Below are 9583 nucleotides of genomic sequence, written 5' to 3'. Positions count from 1 at the left end.
ACCTTTGACATTCTCCAGAGATCCAGGAAGGCAAAAAAGTTAGTTCCATTGACTTAGCTTGAGGGTCTGTTGGACAGCAAAATGCTAATGAGAGTACTTCAAATCAAACCTCAGATGTCAATGAACCAGATGGAAAACTAGGCTATGAGTATCAGTGTGTAGCTAATCTTGGAACGGTTTGGAAAGTCAAAGAGTCAAGCTCAACTGCAGTGGTAAATATGGTATCAATTTTGTTCGCGATAACAAACCAGTTCGTCCCAATCAATGAGGCTCTAATCCCAAATTTGGGTTTACAACGACGACTCTCACTTCATAAATTCTCGAAGCTCTTGACAGTTGGTTGGCCCGTCATTTTTTGGTGGGAGCCTGAGAGTTGTTCATATCGCTTTGAAAGAACTCAAGCCCTTTCTTTTCCTCCTCTCAAATCCCAATCAATGCAACCTTGTCTCTTTTGGATGGGGATACATGGAATGAATCCACAGCCTTGAACCCGGCTTTCCAGATCACTCATAATGAGATGTAATGTGATGATAGATTTCACTTTGTTCGTGGTTCAAACCGAAAGTGAGATAGTAGATAATGGGACAAACGCTTGGAAGTGGTGCTGGTGGTGTCTTCTCTGTTTTCCACTTGCATGATTGGTTCTCATTTGTTGCAGAACATGAAGAAGTCAAGAAGGCAGCAGTCAGATGAATATGCTTAGTTGGTTGTAAAGAGCATGAGGAGGTTCGACTCGGTATTCTCGGGCCAACCAACAACCTATGGAGTATGAGAGTACTTCTGGGGCTGCTTCATAGGCAAATTATGGACACCTTTAACGGCAAATTGGATGTGTAATATTTATGAGCAATCCGCTCCTAAGCAGGTCCGTCGGGACTGATTTAGTACCTTGCGTCCGTTCACACATTGGGAGCATTGTGGGCTTCAAGTTTCTAAAGTTTGAAGCCCTCGTTGGTGACGGGGATGATGGATCATCGGATGATGATCCACATCTCTTTGTTTCTGTCAATTGCATCAGTGATGAAGAGTAAGACGAAGAAAACGATGAAGATGATGATGATAAAGAGGAGGAGGTGGAGGAGGACCACGAAAAGAATCCGGGAGGGCATTTAACCAGAAACTTTTCCAATGAGACCTCAAGCACCGTTTGTTGGTGGCAATCCAATTTTTGATAGACCTCTAACACGTTGGAGTTGAAATGTCGGTCTTTCATACATGATTTGTTTTTCGGGCTACAGAGGGATGTTAAAAATGCAATTTAGTAGTTCAAACTTTTCGTCACATGCCAGTGGTATCGTTAATGATGGTACAAATAAGAAGAAGATCGATCAAAAATAGTATATGAATATAACTGAACTGAGAACTTTAAAACCAATTCTTTACAATGGTCGATCACCAAGAAAATAAATGATTAATCAATCAATGGTTCAATGGTTAGGGAAGTGAAGGAGAGTTCAGCTGTCGATGCTTGTAGCTTGACGGCTAAGGATGTGTCAGAGTTTGAGACTGCACTAAAATTGTTAAAAATCTTAGCCTAAGCTCTGCCCCATTTGTTTAAGTCCAGAAATCGAAAGATGACCTGGCCTTTACTTAAGGAGGAACACGTGCTCGTGTGGTGCGAAAAACACACATTTTAGTGCTTGACCATGTTGTCAAATTTAGTTCAGTCCCAAATGATAGAGGTCCAGATGATCGAAGAATGTAGTCTTGTTCGGATAATGCGAACTCGATTTGCATAATTTTTGCGAATTGGAGGTCTTGGATTTTTTGGCCTAGCCGTGATTACACAGGCATTCTACCGCACCCAATAAGCCATCAATCATCATAAAATGATGAGAAAGACACACGGTGCTAGTGGAAGAGAGGAAGAAAGAACGATCGAACAAGGGTTGAATCTCTTGAAATTTTTCCTCGTAAATCGCCATGAGAGGTCAAAGTGCCAGGTCAACTATCCGAGAAACTTTTATGCTTGCCGGATATTTCGAATGCGGATTTGATAATTGAATTTGAGAGCCAAAGGAGCCTGCCGACGAACCAAGCAAGAAATTCAACCACTGAATAATTTTGTGTTAAAGTGTTGGTTAAATAACTGTGATGTTTTATGTAATCGACAATTTAAATTCTTTGGCGCTGGGGCCCCGTTTGTGGAAAAAAATACAACAAAAATATTGCATACTATTCTAAAGGGCTGGTTAATATATTCTCGACAAGTAGGGAATAACATGCTGATAAATTAAAATGAAATTCACTTAATGTCGCATAAAGATATGTGCGTTTTCAATAAATCTAAAGCTTTCATGAGTTGCTGAGATGCAAAAAAATAGGGTTTAATTAAAGAACTACATTTCATCTCTTGAAAGTTTACACTTTGACATTTTGTTCTCTAGTGCTATGCGGTATGTTGACATGGATTTTCTTCACAAAGTCACCGGTTATCAAATTGGCCAGTCAGTAATAGTGTTTGCTTTCAAAAGTAATGTGAGGATTGCCAATTCCAAGGATGTGGATGAATCTGGCCAACAACCACAGGTAAATTTCAGACTGTCAGGAAGCATATTGACCTAATTCTGCCCATTTTCAATTGACATGGAAATTGAGGAACATTTCATCCTAACCGGTATGTGGTTTATTAGAATTTGCTCTACAAGGTATATGACATCACCAAAAGCACACAGAGAAAGAGGAAAGCCACGAAATTAGAAGAAAGAAGAATCATTTGACACAATGTGGACCTTCATTTTGATGATGTCTTATGCAGTTTCCAGAATCAAAGCCAGTGGAATGGACCATGTTGCCTCTTTCAAAAACTCATGAGTCCATGAGGAAAAAGTAGCATCCTCGCAAAAGTGATATATTTCTATTTATATTTTGCGTCCATTCAAATTCTAAACTAATCTCAATTAGAAAAAGTGGTTGTTCATTAATTGTGCTGTAATCAGTAAGCATTAAAAGCATTAATTCACAAAACTGTTTTGATGGCCAAGATTTTGTCCGTGGTTGTTACGAATTAAAAGGTTGCGAGCCGTTTTAAGCCCACTTCCGCAAAACCTCGTTTGAAATGCTACATTTGAAACGAAAAAAAGGTCTGTTTCTTGGTTTAATTAATCAAAACCTTTGCAAACGCTACAAGAAATTTTGAAATCCAACTCCCATTGTAATCAATGTACTTCACCTGGCGTTAAATAGTTGAACACTAATTATCACTTTAAGACGAACATTGTCTCTTAACGTTCAATAGATTTATTGTGGAGTTGTTGAACTTATTGACTTTCATTACATTTAAGCCCCTAAAACACTTCTGGTTTGGATCAGCAAAACTGTTCCGCGTACCCGCCCTTTTTTGTTTACCAATATTTAAGGGCTCCCAAAAACCGTTCTCCGTTTAAAGCAAGTGGCTAACTCCTTTCCTGCTTGGAGAGGTACCCGGTTCAATTCTCCTTCTCGGCCTTTGTCAAGGAAACTTTTAGACGCTAACCACGCTCACAGACAGAAAACCTATCCGACATAGAGATGGCATTGCCTATCGAAAGATGTACTCGTACATGAACGATGCGATTGCTGATGACCGAGCGAGGCTCACCCCTCTCTGACCTTTGCTCCCCAAACCAAAGACCTTCTTTTTTTCGATTGATCCAAGGAGTTACAGGAATATTGGATCTTTTAACAAGTGTTAGTTCGAAATTCTTGATTTTCTTCTCTTCTTTTTGGGATGAATTCGTTAAAGATTAACGAATACAAAGTTAACTTTTCAATCAACGTATCAGGTACTGGCAGAGTTCATTGATTGGTTCAAAATGACCACCTTTGACAGCTTCTCTTTGCCTCTCAAAATTCAAAATCGACGCTGAAAAAAAAATCCAATGCATTGGAATCACAAATGGTACAGAACATCTTGATAGTTGCCCAAAGTACAATTTGCCTTCAAGTTTCTATTCCCTAAACATACCTCAATGGATTCACTTCATTTGATGCCAGTTTTGAAGAGTTGGTTTTCTCTCGGTATGCTTTGATCTCAAGTACACGTATCTTTAACATTTATATGCAAAAGCTTTCATATGAGTCTCTTTTGGCTCCTTTTGCCGTTTCAGCTTGTACCTCCATCAGCCTAAACTTACGATAAAGTTTCTGTTTCTTGCTAACAATGCGAATTTAGTTTTCTTTTTACATATTATCGCCCTTTGTTTCCCAATTATCTAAATAAAACGTTGAATCCCTGAAATGTTGGATACTTTTGAACCTATAACCAACCGTGATTTTTTGATAATTTTCATAATTGTTATCCAAACATGTTGGGTAGTAAGTAATAATAAAGATATTATTATTATTCTTATTATCACAAAAAGAAAATTACAAAAGGCGCCCTTTTTGCTGTGTTATCTTAAACAAAAAAAACTGAGTGCCCACTTGACGTGCCTATCGAATGAAAGTGGTTCATCATAATAACTGCTTAAAATGTCTTGCCATAGAATTATTATTTTCAACTAACCATCTTTTGCGGAAACGAAAGCCCCAGCTATCTCAATAATAAAAGAATCACAGAAGCAAAGAAAGCCACAGTCATAAGTGTAATAAGCAAAATCACGGTCATGATTTTACATATCAGAGCCAACTGAACTTCTTGCTCGTGGCATGTTTGTTAAATGAAGTTCATCAGGTCTATTTGTAAGAAGCATTTGAAAATAATGATCAAATCTTTCTGCTTTATTTCAGAGCTACATTGTAGCGAAAACTTATTGCCCATAGGGAGTGGTCCATTTAAGCATGACTAGGTAGTTCAGGAAGACTATTATAAATAAATGGAATGAAAGTGGAGATTTCGTTGAGATCCTGAAATGTTCATAGGGTAACGAAAACATGGTTATAGTTGGTCAAAGACAAATGCTGAAGGATTTTCGGGAAACAACACCCAAACTGAAGACTCCGGGCTAGCCCACAGAAGAAGTACAAGGTTGTTGGATGTAGTTCAGACAGAAGCCCCGGTTGGATGTGTCGGCGGGATTGGGCGTGCCCTCGCCGCCATCTGTGTGAATGCGGACCAAGAATGGTTTGGAGAAACCTGAAAACACGAGAAGTTTGTCAAAATCAAGGAAATAGCATTTACTAAGGCCACTAAGGTCTTGGATTAGGATCAATGGAGTAATGGAGAAAAAGGCAGGAACGAAGGATGGACGGCATCAGGAAGATGGGTGGAAATGGAACAGGGTTCAAAGAAGAGGTTGTGATTCGAGCTCAGAAGGAGAGATAGTTAGAAGGCAAGGTGGCGAATGAAATTACAATTATGATTTCCTAAGATGAGTCGGGTGACGTGTCAATCTTTGTTGTTGTAGTAGAAGTATCTATGTTTTTCTATTTGTATGTCTTCCTTTTAGCCGTTGGAGGTCGTGCAAGGCTGTTGGACATAGTTAAGGCAAAATCCCCGGTTCGATGTCTGGGCTGGAGTGGAGGTCCCCTCCAAGCCGTCAGTGTGAACATTTATATTAAAGGGTTTCACGAAGCCTGTAATGAGATAGATCGAATGAGTCACAACTATAAGAGACAACGTATTCAGACAAAGGCATGAATCGGAACAAGTTTCACAAAGAGAGATGGAACCATTTGACCATTTTGGAAAAGAGACGACAGATGGAAAGAATTTGAAGAATGTTCGGACAGACAGATATCAAGGAAGGACTGTTAGTGCACTTGCGTTTTAAAGAGTCAGGAAAGATTGGTTTCGATCATTAAAGTTAGGGTAACAACACCGTGGGGGTTGTTAGCGGCATCACAGTCGTTGAGTTGGTGAACTAGTTGTCTGTCGTTGACTTGTTAGCCCGTGGAGGATGTGCACGGTTGCTGGATATAGTCCAAACAGAAGCCTCGGTTTGAGGATTCGGCTGGGGCGGAGCTGCCCTCCAAGGAATCGGTGTGCACAAACAGATTAAAAGGTTTCATAAAACCTAGAAATACACAATAACAAAGTAAGATATTATTGGTCGTCTCAATTGGGTCAGGTCTGAGTTGCATGTAGAGTGTGAAATCGAGTTAGAGTCTGGTGATGGTTCAAAGTCCGAGGATAGAAGGCACCCTGAAAAGACTAGCGGCTCTAGACAATCTCAATGAATGTCAACGGACAAGGCATGCCTGATACTTATTTGCTCGCATTTTTTTAATTACATAAATAAATTATCCAAATGAAGCGGATTGGCAAGGCAATTGGATATAGTATAAACAGAATCCACGATTGGCAGAATCTTGTACCGAATTGGCTTGGGCATTTTCTTCGGTGGCGTCGGTATGAAAATCCAAAGTAAACGGTCTTGAAAAGCCTAGCTCGTCAAATAAATTTAAAGCAAGTATCATATAATAGATGAAATTAGCGTGTTCATTCCGTAAATAACCAAACTCACTGAACAAGGCCACGTTAGCCGCTTCAGCTCCAACGGTTTGAGTTTGAACACTGTTAAAAACCCCGCCACATAGTCGATCCACGCAACCTCCTAAGTTTGGGTTATTTGATCCCGACGCCGGAATCTGTTGGCCAGGCTGATAGGGTACTTCAAAATTTAGTAATAAAAAAAGCCACCTCAATTGTCATTTGCATAATTCCACCTGAAAATTGGTCACACATGGGATAGCCAACCAATCTGTGTCACAATAAGGTCTAGGGGTGTTTCCTGAGCCCAAGTTAGACCCTACTACCCCACCAGCGCCTCTGTAGGCATTGTTGACCGGGTTACCAAACGGCCCAAATGTGCCAGTGAGTGTAAAAGATTGGGATCGTTCGTCCAGTTGAGTCTGAATGTCATTGGCTGTAACAAAATGTAAGAAGATCCGTGTCATGAAGAATATCCTTGAGTGGATAGCTTTCAAGTACGCATGGTCCAGGGATCTTCTCGGTTTCAGCCCCTAAGTGGTCAAGTCTGGTAAAAATGGTCTGTCCATCATGCGGAGTAAGAACATTTATTTGAACACCCCCAGTGACTCTGTATTCCTGGTTAGATCTACCATGCAAGACTCACTATTGACGGGGACCGACGGACTTCCTGCTGCCGTGGTTACAGAGTTGAAAACCATCCCGCATATCCGGTCCACACAAATTGAGGGGGTTCCTGTTTGGGTTGGCGAGTTACTATTGGTGGCGCAAGGGATCGTAATCCAATCAGTGTTGCATGACGTTCCTACGACAGATCCGAGGGCGGGGTTGCCACCTGTGATGCTGAAGGACATGGCCGGAGTGTTGACTAAAATAAGTTAGTTGGAGTAATCCGAATTGGATGTTAGTGTTACGTGCAGGTTAGGGTTCATATCAAATCAACTAAATCCTCACCAGTGTCAGTGCATGCATTGTATTGGATGCCGCAGAAGTTACGTTCCATGCGGACGCAGACTGAATAATCCGTGTTAGAGAGTTGCAAGCCGCTGCCTGAGTTGTAATTGAAACTCAAGATTTGCCCACTCACGCCTGTGAAATATTGCAAGCAACCATCGGGGGCTGAAACATGGAAGACCCTCGAGGTCAAACCCGCAGAAGATACTGACTCAAAGAGAGCAAAAGTGCATTCCTAAATGCAATTCACTACCAACACTTTGTCTCGATCTTTGGCAGTCCTACTCAAGCGACCGGAACTAGACCATGAGTAAAAAGGTCTGTATTCAAATCTACCTCCGCTATTTGTAACTTGAGCTGGGTCCGGACATGCCGTGTACTGAATGCCACAAAAATTCTCCTCGGGTCTGATGCAGATCCTATAATCTTGTTCTGACAATTGTCGTGAAGCTCTCACGTTTTGGGGTTGGAAGTTAAAACTGGTCACCTGACCAGAGACCCCTATATAGCTTAGGAGGCATCCGGAGGGGGCTAAAGACACATCATTTCTAGACTTCGTGTGAAAAGGACAAAACTGAGAAACTTTTTCTAAGACCTTACCTCGAACCAGCGAGTTGCATTCAATCTGAGTAACTTTGACGGAGAAACTACGAGCAAATGAAGCACCACTTGTAACCGCTGTCAGAACCACGGGTGAACTCGAGGCCAATCCCATATCCACATACACTGAAAAGGTAAAAGATAACGTCGGTGACTTCAGGATTAAAGTTGGTAAAGATTCCAAGACTTACTATGAGTGCCCGTGTTGGTTCCACAAATGGCTGGGATGGGGGCTCCTCCTGAGATGATAAATTGGTCGTCCTGGCAAACGTGGTCGGTTGCTTCAGGTTGAGCCAAAACGAGGTTATCGTAATCTAGTCGCAATTGGCACACATTGCTATTGGCCTTGTTCACGGTAAGCTGACAGGATCCGACATTGTCAAAAGTGGACGGGTAGCCGTTGTTTTGGAAGTATGTGCAATTGTTGCTGGTGCTTTCGCCACATGTCTTGGTAACTGGATGACAAAAAGTGTTGTCAATCATTCTAGGCTACTATCCAAAGGTTATCTCCAACTTACATAGACAGCAGACCCCGAAACCTGATGCGCATGATCCGGACGAGGATCCGCCCAAACGAGCACAATCCGAAGAACTGTAGCACGTGCCGTTATTGCCACTTCCAGATGTGCAAGGATCGTTTTGGAAACTCACAATGGTGAAGAGGGACAAAACTGCGAAAATGAAGACATATAGTAATGATGGAAGAGTCCGAGATGTCACTCAAAAGAACTTACATCTCGACTCATCCTTGCTCCGGTTGTTGGGTTGTCCATCGTCTTTTTCGACGACCTAACAAGTCAGAGTTGTTAGGTCAGTCAGTAAATGTTTCCCTTTCGCCGGAGGCTGTCAAAAATGTGTTCTACTTACAACTGGGGGACTCTGTCGAAATGTTGGTGGTGGAGTAGTTGCAGACGGGATCAAATGTTGATGTTCGGTTTGAAACAGTTTCAGTTCGGGCAACTTTTTCCTGCGAACCTTCATCTTCTTCTTGAGCAATGGCGCGTCACTCGTTTCGATCACATTTGATTCAGTTTTGGCCTCCACACTCAAATCTGACTCTGCAAAGATTGATTCCAGACCACTCCTTAACCCACATAACAATGAAAATATACCATACAGTACCTTTGACTAATTGAGGCCTGGGTCGCATCTTTCTTCGACGAATTCGCATTCCCGGTCCTCCTGATCGGCTTTCCATCAATGGTTTCCTGAACTTTCGAACCCTCCGCACCCCTTGTTCGTTGGGACTAGATTTCAAATCTTGTGCATTAGCAAAGACCACCGCCATGAGTAGGCATGTTGCCACGAGAAGAAGTTGCCGAATATGCATCTAAAGAAAGTACTACCGACTGAAGAACTGACGCATGCGATGTTCTATGTAAAATTGTGCCTGTATCTTACCTCGCTTTTCAACGATTCACAAAAGTTAATCAAGTCTTCCGTTCACTGTTGGAGGGATTAGAGCACCGGGTGATTCTTTTCACTACCGATTTGCGACTGAAGTCATGAGCTCGTGTCATCAATCTAGAAGAAATTGTCGGTTGTTCACGGATCGCCTCAGTGGCGTTGATGTCTCCCGGAGCGTGTCATCTCACAAACTTGCACACGTCCATCTACAAGCCTCCCCCTCATCCTCCCCCTCCTTCTCTTGGATTGCCCTGTCCCACAAATGTATGT

The 9583-nt window shown here is 41.8% G+C and overlaps 1 protein-coding gene across 3 annotated transcripts; it reads right to left on the bottom strand.

Moving 5' to 3' along the window:
* Window positions 1–4562: 4562 nt before the first annotated feature.
* Window positions 4563–9479, bottom strand: LOC131889223 (uncharacterized). 3 transcript variants are annotated; one of them, XR_009374185.1, is made up of 11 exons: window positions 9308–9479; window positions 9029–9236; window positions 8774–8964; window positions 8641–8695; window positions 8425–8577; window positions 8098–8361; window positions 7907–8032; window positions 7307–7471; window positions 6999–7220; window positions 5275–5496; window positions 4919–5056 (listed from the first exon to the last, which is right to left on the bottom strand). XR_009374185.1 is itself a non-coding variant. In XM_059238282.1 (10 exons), exons 2-10 carry the CDS (start codon window positions 9234–9236, stop codon window positions 4926–4928), a joined length of 1515 nt encoding a protein of 504 aa, XP_059094265.1. In that variant the 5' UTR covers window positions 9308–9479; the 3' UTR covers window positions 4563–4925. The 3 variants fall into 3 exon arrangements, 2 of the variants coding, with proteins under 2 accessions (XP_059094265.1, XP_059094264.1); XM_059238282.1 differs by lacking the exon at window positions 5275–5496 and having other exon boundaries at window positions 4563–5056; XM_059238281.1 differs by lacking the exon at window positions 4919–5056 and having other exon boundaries at window positions 5094–5496.
* Between the last annotated feature and the right edge of the window lie 104 nt (window positions 9480–9583).

Source organism: Tigriopus californicus, chromosome 10 (genome assembly GCF_007210705.1).
Source record: "Tigriopus californicus strain San Diego chromosome 10, Tcal_SD_v2.1, whole genome shotgun sequence".
NCBI lineage: Eukaryota > Metazoa > Arthropoda > Copepoda > Harpacticoida > Harpacticidae > Tigriopus > Tigriopus californicus.
Note: the sequence above shows the minus strand (reverse complement) of the source record. Positions and strands in the feature narration are given on the sequence as shown.

Excerpts from the sequence above, each read along its gene's own strand:
- LOC131889223 (XM_059238282.1), bottom strand. The coding sequence starts at position 9,236 with ATGCATATTCGGCAACTTCTTCTCGTGGCAACATGCCTACTCATGGCG. Across the intron at positions 8,362-8,424 it reads TTTCGGGGTCTGCTGTCTAT|TTACCAAGACATGTGGCGAA; the intron begins GTAAGTTGGAGA and ends TTTGTCATCCAG. Across the intron at positions 8,033-8,097 it reads AACCAACACGGGCACTCATA|TGTATGTGGATATGGGATTG; the intron begins GTAAGTCTTGGA and ends TTACCTTTTCAG.